At 34.2% G+C, this 21,725-nt stretch overlaps 1 protein-coding gene and 1 long non-coding RNA gene across 2 annotated transcripts; one reads left to right on the forward strand and one right to left on the reverse strand.

The window, feature by feature from the left end:
* Nucleotides 1-1,508: 1,508 nt before the first annotated feature.
* On the forward strand, nucleotides 1,509-10,876 carry LOC149882449 (uncharacterized). The gene is made up of 3 exons (XR_016445190.1): nucleotides 1,509-1,630; nucleotides 6,157-6,251; nucleotides 7,056-10,876. It is a non-coding gene; the product is annotated as an uncharacterized LOC149882449 (long non-coding RNA).
* LOC149882450 (uncharacterized) lies at nucleotides 6,826-13,278 on the reverse strand. The gene is made up of 5 exons (XM_090067428.1): nucleotides 13,210-13,278; nucleotides 8,041-10,860; nucleotides 7,742-7,807; nucleotides 7,426-7,482; nucleotides 6,826-7,263 (listed from the first exon to the last, which is right to left on the reverse strand). The coding sequence occupies exons 2-5, from the start codon at nucleotides 10,829-10,831 to the stop codon at nucleotides 6,944-6,946; spliced, it is 3,234 nt and encodes a 1,077-aa protein (XP_089923554.1). The 5' UTR covers nucleotides 10,832-10,860; nucleotides 13,210-13,278; the 3' UTR covers nucleotides 6,826-6,943.
* Between the last annotated feature and the right edge of the window lie 8,447 nt (nucleotides 13,279-21,725).

Below are 21,725 nucleotides of genomic sequence, written 5' to 3' on the forward strand. Positions count from 1 at the left end.
ATTTTAACCTTCGACCTTAAAGTCGATTTTAGCCTTCGGTGTGGCTCTGTACAACTTTTGCGGTGAAAAAGCTTGCGCGGAGTCTACAGTTGTATTTAGCCGACAGACGCTGGCAACGCAGAAACAGAATGACTCTTGGGCGGCGCAAACCGAGCGTTCAGCAAATTTCTAGCATTTTACGTCAAAGCGGACAATCTGCACGACAAATAAAGCTAACTTTCTCGTTGCAACAGTTAGTCACTGGACGTTGGACGAGTGTGTACAGCTGTTTTGCGTCGAAAGCCGACCGGTGGTCGGATGCGACTCTTCTTTTCATTCGAAAATCAGAACCTGGCCATCAGTCGTGTATCACCATCGAATGCTTAATGTAGTGATTTCTCGAAACGACAAAAGCTTGTAAATCAAACAGCCTCGCTGTACTGTTGCCTAATATGTTAACGGATGGCCAGGAACAACCTTGGTCTGTAATGTATGAGTTCGTTTTTCCATTCGAGGCACTAATTACTGCAGTTTTAAAAGTCACCTAAAGTATAAGCTCATCTCTCCATTCAAGAAAAACAAGCATCAGAGTTTCGGAAAGTTTGCATGCACGACACCACCATCGATGATACTTAAACAAACAGAAAATGAATTGCAAAACAGAACCACTGAATTGCAAAACATAACAACGGACAGCTTGTAAAAAGCATGGTGATGAGCTTCTTCAATCCAATCAAGGAACCAAGCATCACAGTTTCGGCAATGGTGCATGTGCAAATCAGCAAACTGTGATACTTAATCAAACAACTTCACTGTTTTGCTTAGTTTAAGAATGGATGGCTAAGAACAACCTCGTTAGTGAGTATGAAGTCATCTCTTCATTCAAGGAATTAATAATCAGAGTTTTAGAAGTCTCTTACGTGCGATACTACTATCAACGGTACTTAATCAAACAGCCTCTCAGAATGGCCTAGTTTGAGAACGGAAGGCTTGGAACAACCTTAGTAGTGGGTCATCAGTTCAACTTTTCATTCAAGGAATTAAGCATCTAAAATCTGAAAAATAAAAAGAAGAGCTCTTTGTTAGAAGTTCTTATTTTTATTTTTCCTCAACTTCTATTTCTTTTCTTTTTTTCTTTTTTTTTTTTAATGATAGTTTTTCTTTTTTTTTATCTATTTTGTTCGTTTAAATTAATACAACAGGCGTTTTAGGTCGTTTCTGTAACATTATTTAACACTTTAAATTGTAATAAATATTTGAACAGAAGAAAATCCTTTTCGTAACGTTAAAATGTCATAAGAACATTTCATCTTTACCAAATACGCTTGTAAAAATAGTTTCACTTTTAAAGTTTGTTGTATATGTCTTTTAATTTAGTGAATCGCAATTTGGATTTTCTTAGGCGCACATCTACTTTAGTTGCTTTTTCTTAAAGAAAGGTCACCAGAGTTTTCTTACACAGCCCCTGCAGCATAATCTTTAACAAAATACTCTTTTGAAAAGTTTTACATTGAAATAAACAAAAGCCATTTGCGTAAGTAGAGATAAATTAGAGAATAAAAAGTGCATAAACGCCTCGCTACTTTGATGAAGAAGAAACGGATGACTAGATGCAACTTTTTAATTTCGTGTGCTATCTCTTTCGATTAAGGTACTTTTTGAATATTTTTTCAAAGAAATGTTAGCGTAGTTTTCATCTATTAAATCTAAATCATGTTTAAAGGTAGTTTTTGAATGTTTTTTCAAAGAAATGTTAGCGTAGTTTTCATCTATTAAATCTAAATCATGTTTAAAGGTAGTTTTCGAATATTTTTTCAAAGAAATGTTAGCGTAGTTTTCCTCTTTTAGATCTAGCTTATGTTTAAGGTAGTTTTTAAATTTTTTTTTAAAGAAAAGTTGGCATAGTTTTCCTCTTTTGGATATAGCTTATGTTTAAGGTAGTTTTTAAATATTTTTTTAAAGAAAAGTTAGCGTAGTTTTCCTCTTTTAGATCTAGCTTATAATTCAGGTAGTTTTTGAATATTTTTTCAAATAAAAATTAGCAAAGTATAGTTTATTTAGCATGACATCATAAAATACTAAACTCAAAAAGGCAAGATAAAGTATAAGATAAACGTAAAATAAGATATAGATGAAAAAAATGTTAGGCTGCATAAAATCAAAAACTGCATTGCCTATCATAAACACAAATGTCTAGTGAGAGCTTTTAAAGTTCGTTCTTTTCGTCTTTTAATTTGGTGAATCGCGATTTGAATTTTCTAAGGCGCACATGTCTTTCAGTTGCTTTTTTCTTGAGGCAAGGTCGCCAGAGTTTTTTTACGCAGCTCCTGCAGCATAATCTTTAACAAAATACTCTTTTGTATTTCATTACATAGAAATAAACAAAAACCATATGCGTAAACAGAGATAAATTAGAACGCAAAAGTGCATAAAAAGCCTCGCTACTTTGCTATAGAAGAAGTGGATGACTAGATACAACTTTGTAAATTCGTGTACTATCTCAATGGATTAAGGTATTTTTCGAAAGTTTTTTAAAAGCATAAATAGCGCAGTCTTCCTCTTTTAAATCTAGCTTATGTCTATGGCAGTTTTTGAATAGATTTTCAAAGAAAGGTTAGCGTAGTTTTCCACTTTTAAGTTTAGCTTATGTAGCTTGACAAAACAACACACAAAAAGACAAGATAAAATATCAGATAAACGTAAAATAAAATATAAATGAAACTAAAGTTAGGCTGCATAAAAAACAAACAACTTAATAATCTACTAGACATGTTTAAGTTGAATTAAGTAAAGTCCTTTGCGCAAATTTGGGTAAATAAGAGAGTAAAAATCCATAAAAAGCCTCGATACTTTGCTGAAGAAGAAGATGACTATATGCAACTTTTTAAAATCGTGAGCTATCTATATCGATTTAGGTCCTTTTTGAATAGTTTTTCAAAGAAAGGTTAGCGTAGTTTTCCTCTTTAAAGTTTAGCTTATGTAGCTTGACATCACAGAACACAAAAAGATAAAATAAAATATAAGACAAACGTAAAATGAAAAATAGATGTAGCTGAAGTTAGGCTGCATAAAAAACCAACAACATAATAATCTACTAGGCATGTTTAAATTGAATTAAATAAAATCCTTTGCGCAAAAATAGGTATGTTAGAGAGTAAAAGTGCATAGAAAGCCTCGCTACTTTGCTGTGAAAGAAGTGGATGACTAGATACAACTTTTTAAAATCCTGTGCTATCTCTATCGATTAAGGTAGTTTTCGAAAGTTTTTTCAAAGCAAAAATAGCGTAGTCTTCCTCTTTTAAATCTAGATTATGTCTAAGGTAGTTTTTGAACAGCTTTTCAAAGAAAGGTTAGCGTAGCTTTCCTCTTTTAAGTTTAGCTTATGTAGCTTGACATCACAAAACACAAAACTCAAAAAGACAAAATAAAATATAAGATAAACGTAAAATAAAATATAGATGAAGCTAAAGTTAGACTGCATAAAAAAACAACAACGTAATAATCTACTAGAATCTAATAAAACCCTAGGCGCAAATGTAGGTATGTTAGAGAGTAAAAGTGCATAAAAAGCCTCGCTACTTTGTTTAAGGTAGTTTTTGAATAGTTTTTCAAAGAAAGCTTAGCGTAGTTTTCCTCTTTAAAGTTTAGCTTATGTAGCTTGACATCACAAAACACAAAACACTAAAAGGAAAGGTAATATAAAAGTTAATCGTAAAATAAAATGTAGGTGAAATAATAATCTTCTATATATGTTTGGATTGAATTAAATGAATTCTTTTGCGTAAATATAAGCAAACTAGTGAGAAAAAGTGCATAAAGAGCCTCGCTACTTTGCTGCAGAAGAAGTGGATGACTATATGCAATTTTTTAAAATCGTGTGCTATCTCTATCGATTAAGGTAGTTTTCGAAAGTTTTTTCAAAGTAAAAATAGTGTAGTTTTCCTCTTTTAAATCTAGCTTTTGTCTAGGGTAGTTTATGAATAGATTTTCAAAGAAAGGTTAGCGTAGCATTCCACTTTTAAGTTTAGCTTAAGTTGCTTGGCATCACAAAACTCAAAACTCAAAAAGAAAAGATAAAATATATGATAAACCTAAAACATAATATAGATGAAACTAAAGTTAGGCTGCATAAAAAACCAACAACATAATAATCTACTAGGCATGTTTAAATTGAATTAAATAAAATCCTTTGCGCAAATGTAGGTATGTTAGAGAGTAAAAGTGCATGAAAAGCCTCGCTACTTTGTTAAAGGTAGTTTTTGAGTAGTTTTTCAAAGCAAGTTTAGCGTAGTTTTCCTCTTTTATGTTTAGACTATGTAGCTTGACATCACAAAACACAAAGCTCAAAAAGGCAAGATAAAATATAAGTTAATCGTAAAATATAGATGAAACAAAGTTTAGACTGCATAAAAAACCAACAACATAATAATCTACTAGGCATGTTTAAGTTGAATTAAATAATGTCCTTTGCGCAAATTTGGGTAAATAAGAGAGTAAAAATCCATAAAAAGCCTCGATACTTTGCTGAAGAAGAAGATGACTATATGCAACTTTTTAAAATCGTGAGCTATCTATATCGATTTAGGTCCTTTTTGAGTACTTTTTCAAAGAAAAGTTAGCGCAGTTTTCCCCTTTTAAGATTAGATTATGAAGCTTGACATAACAAAACACAAAACTAACAAAGGCAAGATAAAATATAAGGTAAACGCAATATAAAGCATAGACGAAACTAAAGTTAGGCTGCATAAAATAAACGGGTAACAATACTCTTCTATGTATGTTTACATTGAGTTAAATAAAATCCTTTGCGCAAATATAGGTATGTTAGAGAATAAAAGTGCATAAAAAGCCTCAGTACTTTGCTGTAGAAGAAGTGGATGAGTAGATACAATTTTTTAAATTTGTGTGCTATCTCTATCGAATAAGTTAGTTTTCGAGAGTTTTTTCAAAGCAAAATTAGCGTAGTGTTCCTCTTTTAAATCTAGATTATCTCAAAAATAGATTTCGAATAGTTTTTCAAAGAAAGGTTAGCGCAGCTTTCCTCTTTTAACATTAGCTTATGTAGCTTGACATCACAGAACACAAAAAGATAAAATAAAATATAAGACAAACGTAAAATGAAAAATAGATGTAGCTAAAGTTAGGCTGCATAAAAAACCAACAACATAATAATCTACTAGGCATGTTTAAATTGAATTAAATAAAATCCTTTGCGCAAAAATAGGTATGTTAGAGAGTAAAAACGCATAAAAAGCCTCGCTACTTTGTTAAAGGTAGTTTTTGAATAGTTTTTCAAAGACAGGTTAGCGTAAATTTCCTCTTTAAAGTTTAGCTTATGTAGCTTGACATCACAAAATATAAAACTCAAAAAGACAAGATAAAATATAAGATAAACGCAAAATAAAATATAGATGAAACTAAAGTTAGGCTGCATACAAAACCAACAACATAATATTCTACTAGTTATGTTTAAATTGAATTAAATAAAATCCTTTACGCAAATATAGGTAAGTTAGAGAGTAAAAGTGCATAAAAAGCTTTACTTTGCTGAAGAAGAAGATGAATAGATGCAACTTTTTAAATTCGTGAGCTATCTCTATCGGTGTAAGGTAGTTTTTGAACAATTTTTCAAAGAAAAGTTAGCCTAGTTTTCTTCTTTTAAGTTTAAATTATGTAGCTTGACATCACAAAACACAAAACTCAAAAAGACAAGATAAAATATAAGATAAACGCAAAATAAAATATAGATGAAACTAAAGTTAGGCTGCATACAAAACCAACAACATAAAATTCTACTAGAAAAGTTAGCCTAGTTTCCTTCTTTTAAGTTTAGATTATGTAGCTTGACATCACAAAACACAAAAAGGCAAGATAAAATACAAGGTAAACGTAAAATAAAATAGAAGTCAAACAAAAGTTAGGTTGCATAAATACAAAAACTGCATTGCCAAAAATAGAATTTGTTGTCTAGAAAGACCTTTTAAAGTTTGTTTCTTTCGTCTATTGACTTAGTGAATCGCGATCTGGTTTTTCTTAGGCGCGCTTGTTTCTTAGTTGTTTGTTTTTGTAAAGAAACTTTATTCAGACGTTTTTTTTACGCAACTCCTTTAAAATTATTTTTAACAAAGTATTCTTTTATACGTGTTTACATTGAAATAAAACCCTTTGCGTAAATAGAGATAAATTAGAGAGCAAAAGTACATAAAAAGCCTCGCTACTTTGCAGAAGAAGAATTGAATGGCAAGATTCGTGTGCTTTCTCTTTCGTTTAAGGTACTTTTTGAATATTTTTTCAAAGAAAAGTTAGCGTAGTTTTCCTCTTTTAAGTTTAGCTTACGCAGCTTGACATCACAAAACGCAAAAACCAATAAGGCATGATAAAATACAAGATAAACGTAAAATAAAATAGAAGTGAAACAAAAGTTAGACTGCATAAAAAAAAACAAACAAACAAAAAACATAATATACTTCTATGTATGTTTACATTGAACTAAATAAAATCCTTTGTGTAAATATATGAAAAAATAGAGAGTAAGAGTTCATAAAAAAGCCTCGCTATTTTGCTGAAGAAGAAATGGATGTCTAGATCTTTTAAAATAAGGAACGTTTTGATTTCTTTTTCCGAAAAATGTTTGGAGCAGTTTTCCTTTTTTAAATTTCACTTATGCAGTTTAACATCACAGGAAATATTATTTTGCTTTTTAACAAACTCTTAAAAACATCAGAAGTAATTCTAAATGCAACTCTATTAAAAGTTTTCACAGAATAACAAAACGACTTCTTTTTTTTTTAAAGATAAAAAAAAGTTTGAACTATCTTTAAATAAGAAATGTGAGAACAGTTTAACAGAACTTCTTGTTTATTATGTCTTTAGCGAAACAGATAAAAATATTTGCAAAAGCATAGATAAAACAAACTACACAAAAGGCCCATCTTTATTGCCAAACTGAACAAACTTATCTAAACTACATAAATGGTCTCACGATATTGCCATATTGAACAAACTTTTCTAAACTACCCTCTTTTTGAATTTTTAGCTTCATGTTTTTAATTTTGTCTTTAATATGGCTTTGGTAGGAGTACTTTTGCAAGACATGAATGAGCTTGTCACTGCTATGATTTGCCAAGATGCCAAGGTAATCTTTGTACGAGCAACTTGAGCTTACATCTGTAAACACGTCTTGCAAGATGTATGCCAACACCAAAGCTGCACATCGTGGAAAACTTCTGGTGTTGAACCATTCGTTGTGGCCAGGGCAAGCATTCAGCTTTTCAACTATTTCATCTAAAATTTTACAAACTCAAGTCATAACACAAAGTGATTAAATCAAATATTCATTTGGTTCTGAAGTAAGACAAGATTTATTCTGTTTTTTTTTTTATTTATTTTTTTTTTGTTGACCTTATTGTTTGCACTGATAGCAATAACTGGTTTTTGAAAGATTACCTAAATGGCATTGGCTAACTTCTGCTTTGTTTTCCTTTGTTCTTGGCTGAGTTGATCCTGAAATAAAATAAAACCATGTTCATTTTTCTAATTCATAAAAACCATCAACAGTTTCTAAGTGTTAGAGATGATAACAAGCTGTGCATGATTTCTAACGGTCATGTTTCTAACTTCATCATTAGAAATCGGGTAGACACAACTTTCTAAAAGTGCACTTAGCAATGATGGCTAGTTTTTGTTAACAGTTAACCATCTGAAATTGTGCAAGAAGAGGTTTGTGTTTATATATGTTTGTATAAATTAGGTTTTACATTACCGATGAGTTCTTGAGTGAAAGATGGCATTTCCAACTTGATTTTTTTTCTTCTTGGATCTTTTACTTCTAAAACATAATCAGTTTAAGTATCATTCACTTGTATAAACATTTAAGCAATCACAGAATTAGTCCTGCAACAAATACATACACACTTCTGTGTTGTTTTTTTGGTTTGTTTTGTTTTTTTTACAGCTTTAACAATAAAAATAGGGCAAGGAGTTGATTTGGGCATTTTCATTTTTTGAAAGCTTGTTGAGATTTGCATAAAAATCAAAAATCAAAAATCAAAAAGAATTTACCTCTGGATGTAGAGGCAAGACTTTGGCTAAATAGGCTACCAACAGATTGAACAGCATAAGGTGAGAGCTGCTTTGCAAGAACAGTACCAGCCTGTTGGACTGGAACAGCTGAAACTGGATCAGATGAAAGAAACAAACTGGGTTTGGCCAATGTTTGCTGAAAAGCAACAAGGCTAGGAGTCAGAGGAACAGAAAAGACCTCTTTTGAAGGACAGAAAGCGACTTGCTGAGAAGGAGAAGCAGAAACAGGTTTGGCAACCACTTGCTCACTAAAGTAAACTGGAGAAAGATTTGCATGGTGTTCAATAATATCCGGTTCATCAGGAAATAATGTTAATGCAAGAGGAGAACAAGCTGTGCCAACAGGAACAGCTAGAGTCTGATCTACATCCATACAAACAGTTTGTTCATTAGGAACTAGTTGTGCAAGAGCAGGGGATAGTTCAAGAACTGGACCAGCGATTGTTTGTTCAGATGGAACAGACGAAACAGGAGTTGAGGTAGGTTCACACAAGAAATCTACAGCATGGTCGTTGCTATCCTCTAAAGGAACATTGTTTTCTACAGCTGGAGCAAACGGAACCACTGTGGTACAGCTGAAAGTAGCAGCACATTCTTCAGAGTCAGAACCGGAGTCTAAATCTTCCTCAAAGATGTCCTCAACCTCATGAAAACCGTACTCCTCTGCATTAGTTTGGAGCCAGTCCATCACATCCTTCTCCTTCTTTGGTGGTCTCTCAGACTTTTCAACAGTCAAAGACTCTATGACTCCGAAGGACTGTCCGATGCCCAGGGCAAAGCGCAACTCCTCTGCAGCGTTCCACTGGGACACATAAAAGCTATCCATTGTGTTCCTGCTGTGCTTCATGTAGAGTGTAGCGAACCGCTCGCGATCTTCTTTGCTGTTGTTGGCAAAGTAAGTGGCTATCGAACCGCGAATGCAAGTGGGAGTAAGACGCTTCATGGGAATGTTTACTTGGCTTTTTCTGAAGCAGGACGTCAGGCAAGAGGAGATAGCAGAGGAACCCATCTGGTAAACAGGCACTCTAGTTGCACCGAGTGTCACACATTCGTCTTTGTTGGGTCTCATCGATGGAAAAAGGGGCCTGTAGCAGTCGCTCAACTCCAAAACAGTCTTGGTGTCTGCAGCCATGTAGTGAGAGTCGTTGACAAGAAGGTCTCTGTATCTCAGCAAATAAATATCGATCAACACTTTCAAGTCGTTCGGCACTAGAATGTTTTTGGCTCCGTACTTGTATGCTGTTTTGTAGCGCTCTTGCACAATGCAATATCCACACTCACTCTTCTCAGCAGCCATGTAGTCTCTAATGTTTAAAAGAGCAATGTTAGATTTTCTTAAACTGTTAATTACAGTGACAGAGAGCAGAAGATGGTTTCGTAGAGACACAGCATTGTCTCTAGTCGGTGTAAGAGACGGCTTTCTAATCGATTCCACTAACTCTCTTACGTATGCAGACTTGCCATATTCGGTCAGCAAACTGACATTGATGATGTTGATGCATTTTTTGCTTTTCACAAGGCTCCTCCTCAAAGAACGAAAGGGCCTTAGCACTTTTTGTAACTCCTCCACCTTGCAGCGCAAACGTCGGATGGCCTCATGAGAAAGTCCGAAATAGACATTCCTGGCTTCACTGAAACGAAACAGGAGACAAAGGTAGACGAGGCGGTTGTACAACGTGTGACAAGACATGGCTTTTGTTTGGTCAAGTTCACTCAGCTTGGAATTGAGCTGAATGTTTTTAAAGTGCATGGAAAAGTATCTATCCTCCAAAACGTTGGAATTGGTGAGAGCGTTCGGGTGCAGCGTCAGCGTGCTGTCACAACATGTCAATATTTCAACAACTGCATTTTTGTAGATCTTTGCTTGTGACAAAGTGTTGTTGTTGGCTACCACAAGCCACTTTTCAAAATCTCTGAAGAGCTCATCTGCTGACTGGTAATAAAAGTGAAAAGCATCTTTGTCCAGCTGAAACAAGAGTCTCTTATCTTCTGTTAAGACGGAGGAGTTGGAAACCAAGTGCTTTAAGGAATTAAAATCAGAGTCTAGGACAGATTCGGTGTTCAGCTCTTTGTTTTCTACAGAGGTGCAGTGGTTTGCAGAAGGAGCCTCGGACGAACCAGCAACTGATGAGGGCAAGCTTAAAAGAGGATCAGAGGAAAGAACCGGAGAAGAAAAAGAGGAGGAAGGCCCAGGAGCAGAGGATGCAGAGCCTGATGCAGACGCTTGTTCAGCTACTGGCTTAATACCAAAGAAGGCAGGTCGAATAAATTGAGGGACATAGAGCTTCTCGTTGTCGTATCGCTTTGCCTCTGCAATCTTTTGTTTGATCGTCTTGGAATCGTAGAAATGAGTCTCTTTCAAGTGTATGTCCAGTCGGTCGTAATACTTCCAACATTGCAAACAGGGGTAAGGTTTTGGACAGCCGGACTTGCGTTCGAGACGAGCATGCTGAAACTTCCTGACCATTGCAGAGTAAAAGATGGAAGCTTCATCCAAAGTCCAAGAATGATCTTTTTTAGTCAAGTGTCTTTTAATGCTTGTGGACGAATGTTTGCACAAAGGCATCGGACAGCTAACAGCGTACCTCTTCTTGGTACCATAGAAAGGTACAACCCTGTTTACGGAGCCACACGCTGCAACTAATGCGGCCCTGACTTTGTTTTTGAGCTTTAAGTCTCTCTGTTCTTGTGACTGCCTTCTTTTCTTTTTTTTCGCTTTAGAGTTCGGAGAAGGGGCAACAACAGAGTTGTTTTCTTGTGAAGAAGACATGTTCAGGTGTTTGTTTGCAACGGTTTATGCTAAAAAAAAAGAAAACAGTTAGTGAGAGTGTTTTTCTTCTGCCTGCATCCAATCCTGGAATGTTTACAACTGCAGGGAAGAGCTGTGTTTTTTCGAATCCTCTGCAAAAGAGAAAAAAGAAAGAAAAGAGAGCAACAAGAAGAAACAAAGTTTCCACTAGCAAATGAAAAAGAATGAGAGCAACTAGCATTACATGCATGGTGGCAGCAGTGATTGCTATTATGAGAAGGAGAATGAGAAAAAAAAAAAAAAAAAAGAAACAAATAAATAAAGAGATGGAGTTTGAGAGGATCTCGCAACCATATGACTCAAAGAAAGAAACTGTGTTGAAAAAAGGCAAGAGAGGGCAAATAGAACTTGCTAACAAGGACAAATGACAGACATAACTACAACAGTAACAACTCTCATTGCAAGCATAATAACAACAACAGCATCAGCATCACTGACTCAGAGAGTGTTGACAAAACAAAACAGATTAAAAAAACAAGCAATGTGGCTGAACCGTAACAACAATCATTGCATGTATAACAACAACAACAACAACAACAACAACAACAACAACAACAACAGCAACAGCATCACTGACTCAGAGGGTATTGATAAAAAAAAACAAGCAAAACAAAAACAAACAAAAAAAAAAAAAACAAATAAAAAAACAAAACAAGCAAATTGGGTGAACAGTAACAACTCTCATTGCAAGCATAATAACAACAACAGCATCAGCATCACTGACTCAGAGAGTGTTGACAAAATAAAATAGATAATAAACAAGCAAAGTGGGTGAACAGTAACAGCTCTCACTGCAAGCATAATAACAACAACAGCATCAGCATCACTGACTCAGAGAGTGTTGATAAAATAAAACAGACTATAAACAAACAAAGTGGGTGAACAGTAACAGCTCTCATTGAAAGCATAATAACAACAACAGCATCAGCAACAGCATCACTAACTCAGAGGATATATAAAAAAACAAACAAACAAACAAACAAACAAAAAAAACAAGCAAAGTGGCTGAACAGTAACAGCTATCATTGCAAGTAAAATAACAACAACAGCATCAGCAACATCATCACTGACTCAGAGAGTGGTGATAAAATAAAACAGATTAAAAAACAAGCAAAGTGGCTAAACAGTAACAACTATAACTACAAGTAAAATAACAAAAGCAGCAACAGCATCACTAACTCGCAGGGTGTTGATAAAAAAACAACAACAAACAAATAAAGCAAGCAAAGTGGGTGAACATTAACACTCATTGCAACTATAATAACACCAACAGCAACAGCATCAGTGACTCAAAGGGTGTTGATAAACAAAAACAAAAGCACAAACAAAACAAGCAAAGTGGGTGAACATTAACAACACTTATTGCAAGCATAATAACAACAACACCATCAGCATCACTGACTCAGAGAGTGTTGATAAAATAAAATAATTTATAAACAAGCCAAGTTGGTGAACATTAACAAACACTCATTGCAGCTATAATAAGAATAAGAACAACAGCAACAGCAACACCATCACTGACTCAGAGAGTGTTGATAAAATAAAATAGATTATAAACATGCCAAGTTGGTGAACATTAACAAACACTCATTGCAACTATAACAACGACTACAGCAACAGCATCACTTACTCAGAGAGTGTTGAGAAAAAAAAAAAAAAAAAAAAAACAAACAAAACAGAAAACAAAAATACAAGCCAAGTGGGGGAACATTAACAAACACTCATTGCAACTATAACAACAACAACAGCAACAGCATCACTTACTCAGAGAGTGTTTATAAATAAAACAAAAAACAAAAACAAAAAACAAAAATACAAGCCAAGTGGGTGATTACTAACAGCGCTAACAGCAGCAATAACAGTGTCCTTAGAAACAACAAACAAGTACAACAGCAACAACTGCTTTTACAGAGTATAACAATAACAACAACATGGCTGACACAAGTGTCAATGGCACTAACAACAACACAAGGGTTGGAATAAAAACCTATAGGCAAAAGGAGAGCTGCATTCAGACAAGATCGATTACAAAGAGGCTCTTCTTTTTGGACAGAGGAGAAACTGCTTTTGAGGGACAGAGGGACTTTTGTTGTTGTTGTTGTACAGAAACCAACAAACTTTTATTGAACCGAATATAACCGAACATAACCGAAAGTCTTGTTTGCTTCTGTTTTGTGCCATCAAGAAGGGAAAACAAAACATCACGAAACAAACGAAGCAAACGAAACAAACAAACAAACAAACGAACGAAACAAACAAAAATACAATTAAATAAATAAACAAACAAACGAAACAAACAAACAAACAAAAACAAATAGGAAAAATAGAAAACGCAGTACCGAAACCTCGCCATTTTTATCCTTCCTCGAGCTTTCTTTGGGCGCCAAAGACCGAGAAAGTTGAGCAAACGTGACGTTGAGGGGGGGGGGGGTACTTAAGGCCAGCAGACCGACCAATGGCAAGCTTAGGAGAGACCCACGTGAATGTTACATTTTCTTTCTATGTACGCTGAATCCGCTCAAAGTCTGGAATTTCCAGCATTCACGTGTCATCACTCCAGCCACCAGATTGGCCCACACTTTGCACACTTTCAAGACTAGAACTTCACTTAATCACAAATTGAGCCAAAAAAAAACTAAGTCTCGCATGGCGACAACTTTTCCAAAAGCAAACAAAGGCAAACGAAGGCAAACGAAGAAAAAACAAAAACAAGTAAACAAAAACAAAACCGAAAAGGGAGAGAGAGAGAGAGAGAGTGAGTCGACTCATTTCTTTCGACTGCCTTAAACGAGAAGTCTAAAACGTTTAAAAGTTGAAAACTAAGTTTTTTAAATGAACTGCACCGAAAAAACTTTACGACAGTTTAGCTGGTTAAAAACGCAGAGGAAAATATTTTATAAAATTTAAGCGTTCTAAAGATGTTCATTTTTGTTTTTGTTTTTTTTATTTTGGTTTGTTTCTGGCTTGTTTCTTTTTTTTAAATTCTAGCGATCGAGCATATTTGAACGGTTTCATCAACCTGTTGGCGCACGTGCTCGAGAGCTAGAACTTCGATTGCTTTTGTTGTTGAGAATGGAGAATGTCCGAGCAGGTTTTTTTATCGATTTCATCGCTTGTGGCGAGGCAAAAATCAAAACGCTTTTTGGACGAAAGAAAAGAGATTAAAAGGAAAAAAGAGAAGAAAAAAAAAAACAAAAAAATAGGTTATGTGTCATAAACATTTATTTTCTCACGCGATGACGTCTAGTTTTGTTACAGTAATTAAAATATGGTATCAAGTTTGTAATTTCTATCTTATTTTTAGTTACGGATAATTGCCAATTATGTCACGTTTAGTATACACAACGCTGTTTTCTTAATAGCAATATGATACAAACAAGTTATATAAAAAAAAAGCGTTCGCTCGATCTTCCTTAGTCAGTTGAACAAAAAGAAATTTTCACAACATATGATTGATTTGGTTGTCCTAGCAAGCTGTTTTAGCAAACGGCTAGAGGTTGCAACTGTTGTTCATTGAAAACGAAAAATCTAGCGTCCGCAAGAAATTTTTGAATACATAATGTACACAAAAGTGGCACTAACAAATGGAAATGTAAAAAAACTGTTTACCTTGATGCCAGACTCGCAGAGATGTTGTCGCTCGTTGCTATCGACTGCGAACAGCTTTGTTGTTTTTCGAAGTGCCTCTTTACTCTACTTATAGCCGAAGTTTTGGCTTTGAAAAAAAATACGAACGTCGTTAAGCTCAACGAGCTGCTTTAATTGTTGTTCGTGCGAAAACGAAATGCTTAAAACGGATTAAAGTGTTGGCGTAATTACACTTTTCGACCGCGATGCAGTTTGTCAACTCTAGCGTATTTTTTTGGCTCGTGGAGCAAAAGCCTCATGATAATAGCAAAGGCTTAAAATGTCTTAACATGTCAGCAAAGGCTTAATATGCTTAATAAACTGTGGTTAAGTTTTTGCGGTGCAGTTCATTTACAACTTAATTTGCAACTTGCTGGCACAAGCAAACGTTTATGACTTCTCGTTTAAGACAGTTGAGCGAAATCAGTCGACTCACTCATTCTCCCTTTTCTGTTTTGTTTTTTTGTTTTTGTTTTTGTTTGTTTTTTTTCTTTGTTTGTCTTTTGTTTAAAATGTAAAAAACTCGAAAGGAAAGTTGTTGCTTTGTTTGCTTATTGAAAGTTTTCGCCAGTTGCAAGACTTTGTTTTGTTTTTTTTTACTTATTAAAATATCGAGGAAAATATTTGAGGACATCGCATTCTAATGGTGCCTTTATAACAACATCTAACGATTTAACGTTTAATGTTGTGCTCAAAAAAAAAATTCTTTTTATATCTCTCAATGGTCTCCAACGATAAAACTGCCGACCAATCGCAACGATTAAACAGCCAACCAATGGCAGCTCAGTGGTTTGAGAAGTGAGATCATTCGATTTCCTTTTATTATCTCCAGTTTGAACTAGTGCTTGGCTTGTGGTGCAGAAACTAAAACTTCCCGTTTTTGTATTTTGTTTTGAATTTCTTTGCTTTGAGCTTTTTAATCGATCGATAGCTTTAGGAGAAAAGAAGAAACCCCTCTGACGAAGTCTTGGCTTTTTTAAAAACGCTCAAATTTTGGCAAACAAATCTCATACGAAACGCTACTTTGATGTCAAGCTTTCGTTACTCCCTACTCCCTTCTAGCGGAGGGCGGCAAAAAGGTATTGCATCCTAGAGCTAAAAGGGAGGAGGGAAGCAAGTTTTTTTTCGTTTTGTTTGCTTTTTTATGTTTTTTGTTTTTTTGAGGGGGGAGAGTTAGAGGGTAAGGGGGTTAGGATTAGAGGGGGTTGGGGTTACGGTTTGGAAACCTGGGGACGAGGATATCAAGCAGGAGTTTAGTGTTAAGGTTAAAGGGCCCACGAGGGGCGTCCTTCAATTGTAAAATGCCTTTAGACGCACGTGTCTAGTCGTCTCGTTGCATCGACCTAGAGGAGTTTTCTGATAGATCTTGCGCTTTGGGCTCAGTTAATCGGTCTGTATCCATTGTAAACACGGTGTCTGCCGTTAGAAAATCGTTAACCAGGCGTTTGTGAGCTTTAACAACCATCCCTTTGAGTTTAAAACGAACGTTTCTTTAAAAGCCACTCGAGATGGAGGTACTCACGGAGGTTTGTTACGGTAACAACCCTGTGGTTTGCCATCTTCTTTCTTTCCGCAGCGTCGCAAACGCATCGGCCGGTCTCTTAGGTGACGAAAAAACGTCTGATCTCTCGACTGGAATGCTTAACGTACTAAGATTAGTAGAGTTAGTACTAAGAGTTGCATCTGGCCGCCGTAATTTTCTTCGATGATGTCTTGAAAATTTCGTGACGTCGTTTTCAAACCTCTAGGGTCGATTTTAACCTTCGACCTTAAAGTCGATTTTAGCCTTCGGTGTGGCTCTGTACAACTTTTGCGGTGAAAAAGCTTGCGCGGAGTCTACAGTTGTATTTAGCCGACAGACGCTGGCAACGCAGAAACAGAATGACTCTTGGGCGGCGCAAACCGAGCGTTCAGCAAATTTCTAGCATTTTACGTCAAAGCGGACAATCTGCACGACAAATAAAGCTAACTTTCTCGTTGCAACAGTTAGTCACTGGACGTTGGACGAGTGTGTACAGCTGTTTTGCGTCGAAAGCCGACCGGTGGTCGGATGCGACTCTTCTTTTCATTCGAAAATCAGAACCTGGCCATCAGTCGTGTATCACCATCGAATGCTTAATGTAGTGATTTCTCGAAACGACAAAAGCTTGTAAATCAAACAGCCTCGCTGTACTGTTGCCTAATATGTTAACGGATGGCCAGGAACAACCTTGGTCTGTAATGTATGAGTTCGTTTTTCCATTCGAGGCACTAATTACTGCAGTTTTAAAAGTCACCTAAAGTATAAGCTCATCTCTCCATTCAAGAAAAACAAGCATCAGAGTTTCGGAAAGTTTGCATGCACGACACCACCATCGATGATACTTAAACAAACAGAAAATGAATTGCAAAACAGAACCACTGAATTGCAAAACATAACAACGGACAGCTTGTAAAAAGCATGGTGATGAGCTTCTTCAATCCAATCAAGGAACCAAGCATCACAGTTTCGGCAATGGTGCATGTGCAAATCAGCAAACTGTGATACTTAATCAAACAACTTCACTGTTTTGCTTAGTTTAAGAATGGATGGCTAAGAACAACCTCGTTAGTGAGTATGAAGTCATCTCTTCATTCAAGGAATTAATAATCAGAGTTTTAGAAGTCTCTTACGTGCGATACTACTATCAACGGTACTTAATCAAACAGCCTCTCAGAATGGCCTAGTTTGAGAACGGAAGGCTTGGAACAACCTTAGTAGTGGGTCATCAGTTCAACTTTTCATTCAAGGAATTAAGCATCTAAAATCTGAAAAATAAAAAGAAGAGCTCTTTGTTAGAAGTTCTTATTTTTATTTTTCCTCAACTTCTATTTCTTTTCTTTTTTTCTTTTTTTTTTTTAATGATAGTTTTTCTTTTTTTTTATCTATTTTGTTCGTTTAAATTAATACAACAGGCGTTTTAGGTCGTTTCTGTAACATTATTTAACACTTTAAATTGTAATAAATATTTGAACAGAAGAAAATCCTTTTCGTAACGTTAAAATGTCATAAGAACATTTCATCTTTACCAAATACGCTTGTAAAAATAGTTTCACTTTTAAAGTTTGTTGTATATGTCTTTTAATTTAGTGAATCGCAATTTGGATTTTCTTAGGCGCACATCTACTTTAGTTGCTTTTTCTTAAAGAAAGGTCACCAGAGTTTTCTTACACAGCCCCTGCAGCATAATCTTTAACAAAATACTCTTTTGAAAAGTTTTACATTGAAATAAACAAAAGCCATTTGCGTAAGTAGAGATAAATTAGAGAATAAAAAGTGCATAAACGCCTCGCTACTTTGATGAAGAAGAAACGGATGACTAGATGCAACTTTTTAATTTCGTGTGCTATCTCTTTCGATTAAGGTACTTTTTGAATATTTTTTCAAAGAAATGTTAGCGTAGTTTTCATCTATTAAATCTAAATCATGTTTAAAGGTAGTTTTTGAATGTTTTTTCAAAGAAATGTTAGCGTAGTTTTCATCTATTAAATCTAAATCATGTTTAAAGGTAGTTTTCGAATATTTTTTCAAAGAAATGTTAGCGTAGTTTTCCTCTTTTAGATCTAGCTTATGTTTAAGGTAGTTTTTAAATTTTTTTTTAAAGAAAAGTTGGCATAGTTTTCCTCTTTTGGATATAGCTTATGTTTAAGGTAGTTTTTAAATATTTTTTTAAAGAAAAGTTAGCGTAGTTTTCCTCTTTTAGATCTAGCTTATAATTCAGGTAGTTTTTGAATATTTTTTCAAATAAAAATTAGCAAAGTATAGTTTATTTAGCATGACATCATAAAATACTAAACTCAAAAAGGCAAGATAAAGTATAAGATAAACGTAAAATAAGATATAGATGAAAAAAATGTTAGGCTGCATAAAATCAAAAACTGCATTGCCTATCATAAACACAAATGTCTAGTGAGAGCTTTTAAAGTTCGTTCTTTTCGTCTTTTAATTTGGTGAATCGCGATTTGAATTTTCTAAGGCGCACATGTCTTTCAGTTGCTTTTTTCTTGAGGCAAGGTCGCCAGAGTTTTTTTACGCAGCTCCTGCAGCATAATCTTTAACAAAATACTCTTTTGTATTTCATTACATAGAAATAAACAAAAACCATATGCGTAAACAGAGATAAATTAGAACGCAAAAGTGCATAAAAAGCCTCGCTACTTTGCTATAGAAGAAGTGGATGACTAGATACAACTTTGTAAATTCGTGTACTATCTCAATGGATTAAGGTATTTTTCGAAAGTTTTTTAAAAGCATAAATAGCGCAGTCTTCCTCTTTTAAATCTAGCTTATGTCTATGGCAGTTTTTGAATAGATTTTCAAAGAAAGGTTAGCGTAGTTTTCCACTTTTAAGTTTAGCTTATGTAGCTTGACAAAACAACACACAAAAAGACAAGATAAAATATCAGATAAACGTAAAATAAAATATAAATGAAACTAAAGTTAGGCTGCATAAAAAACAAACAACTTAATAATCTACTAGACATGTTTAAGTTGAATTAAGTAAAGTCCTTTGCGCAAATTTGGGTAAATAAGAGAGTAAAAATCCATAAAAAGCCTCGATACTTTGCTGAAGAAGAAGATGACTATATGCAACTTTTTAAAATCGTGAGCTATCTATATCGATTTAGGTCCTTTTTGAATAGTTTTTCAAAGAAAGGTTAGCGTAGTTTTCCTCTTTAAAGTTTAGCTTATGTAGCTTGACATCACAGAACACAAAAAGATAAAATAAAATATAAGACAAACGTAAAATGAAAAATAGATGTAGCTGAAGTTAGGCTGCATAAAAAACCAACAACATAATAATCTACTAGGCATGTTTAAATTGAATTAAATAAAATCCTTTGCGCAAAAATAGGTATGTTAGAGAGTAAAAGTGCATAGAAAGCCTCGCTACTTTGCTGTGAAAGAAGTGGATGACTAGATACAACTTTTTAAAATCCTGTGCTATCTCTATCGATTAAGGTAGTTTTCGAAAGTTTTTTCAAAGCAAAAATAGCGTAGTCTTCCTCTTTTAAATCTAGATTATGTCTAAGGTAGTTTTTGAACAGCTTTTCAAAGAAAGGTTAGCGTAGCTTTCCTCTTTTAAGTTTAGCTTATGTAGCTTGACATCACAAAACACAAAACTCAAAAAGACAAAATAAAATATAAGATAAACGTAAAATAAAATATAGATGAAGCTAAAGTTAGACTGCATAAAAAAACAACAACGTAATAATCTACTAGAATCTAATAAAACCCTAGGCGCAAATGTAGGTATGTTAGAGAGTAAAAGTGCATAAAAAGCCTCGCTACTTTGTTTAAGGTAGTTTTTGAATAGTTTTTCAAAGAAAGCTTAGCGTAGTTTTCCTCTTTAAAGTTTAGCTTATGTAGCTTGACATCACAAAACACAAAACACTAAAAGGAAAGGTAATATAAAAGTTAATCGTAAAATAAAATGTAGGTGAAATAATAATCTTCTATATATGTTTGGATTGAATTAAATGAATTCTTTTGCGTAAATATAAGCAAACTAGTGAGAAAAAGTGCATAAAGAGCCTCGCTACTTTGCTGCAGAAGAAGTGGATGACTATATGCAATTTTTTAAAATCGTGTGCTATCTCTATCGATTAAGGTAGTTTTCGAAAGTTTTTTCAAAGTAAAAATAGTGTAGTTTTCCTCTTTTAAATCTAGCTTTTGTCTAGGGTAGTTTATGAATAGATTTTCAAAGAAAGGTTAGCGTAGCATTCCACTTTTAAGTTTAGCTTAAGTTGCTTGGCATCACAAAACTCAAAACTCAAAAAGAAAAGATAAAATATATGATAAACCTAAAACATAATATAGATGAAACTAAAGTTAGGCTGCATAAAAAACCAACAACATAATAATCTACTAGGCATGTTTAAATTGAATTAAATAAAATCCTTTGCGCAAATGTAGGTATGTTAGAGAGTAAAAGTGCATGAAAAGCCTCGCTACTTTGTTAAAGGTAGTTTTTGAGTAGTTTTTCAAAGCAAGTTTAGCGTAGTTTTCCTCTTTTATGTTTAGACTATGTAGCTTGACATCACAAAACACAAAGCTCAAAAAGGCAAGATAAAATATAAGTTAATCGTAAAATATAGATGAAACAAAGTTTAGACTGCATAAAAAACCAACAACATAATAATCTACTAGGCATGTTTAAGTTGAATTAAATAATGTCCTTTGCGCAAATTTGGGTAAATAAGAGAGTAAAAATCCATAAAAAGCCTCGATACTTTGCTGAAGAAGAAGATGACTATATGCAACTTTTTAAAATCGTGAGCTATCTATATCGATTTAGGTCCTTTTTGAGTACTTTTTCAAAGAAAAGTTAGCGCAGTTTTCCCCTTTTAAGATTAGATTATGAAGCTTGACATAACAAAACACAAAACTAACAAAGGCAAGATAAAATATAAGGTAAACGCAATATAAAGCATAGACGAAACTAAAGTTAGGCTGCATAAAATAAACGGGTAACAATACTCTTCTATGTATGTTTACATTGAGTTAAATAAAATCCTTTGCGCAAATATAGGTATGTTAGAGAATAAAAGTGCATAAAAAGCCTCAGTACTTTGCTGTAGAAGAAGTGGATGAGTAGATACAATTTTTTAAATTTGTGTGCTATCTCTATCGAATAAGTTAGTTTTCGAGAGTTTTTTCAAAGCAAAATTAGCGTAGTGTTCCTCTTTTAAATCTAGATTATCTCAAAAATAGATTTCGAATAGTTTTTCAAAGAAAGGTTAGCGCAGCTTTCCTCTTTTAACATTAGCTTATGTAGCTTGACATCACAGAACACAAAAAGATAAAATAAAATATAAGACAAACGTAAAATGAAAAATAGATGTAGCTAAAGTTAGGCTGCATAAAAAACCAACAACATAATAATCTACTAGGCATGTTTAAATTGAATTAAATAAAATCCTTTGCGCAAAAATAGGTATGTTAGAGAGTAAAAACGCATAAAAAGCCTCGCTACTTTGTTAAAGGTAGTTTTTGAATAGTTTTTCAAAGACAGGTTAGCGTAAATTTCCTCTTTAAAGTTTAGCTTATGTAGCTTGACATCACAAAATATAAAACTCAAAAAGACAAGATAAAATATAAGATAAACGCAAAATAAAATATAGATGAAACTAAAGTTAGGCTGCATACAAAACCAACAACATAATATTCTACTAGTTATGTTTAAATTGAATTAAATAAAATCCTTTA

Source organism: Hydra viridissima, unplaced genomic scaffold (genome assembly GCF_058129835.1).
Source record: "Hydra viridissima isolate aposymbiotic clone 2 unplaced genomic scaffold, HvirCarnegie_v1 scaffold_11, whole genome shotgun sequence".
Classification (NCBI taxonomy): domain Eukaryota; kingdom Metazoa; phylum Cnidaria; class Hydrozoa; order Anthoathecata; family Hydridae; genus Hydra; species Hydra viridissima.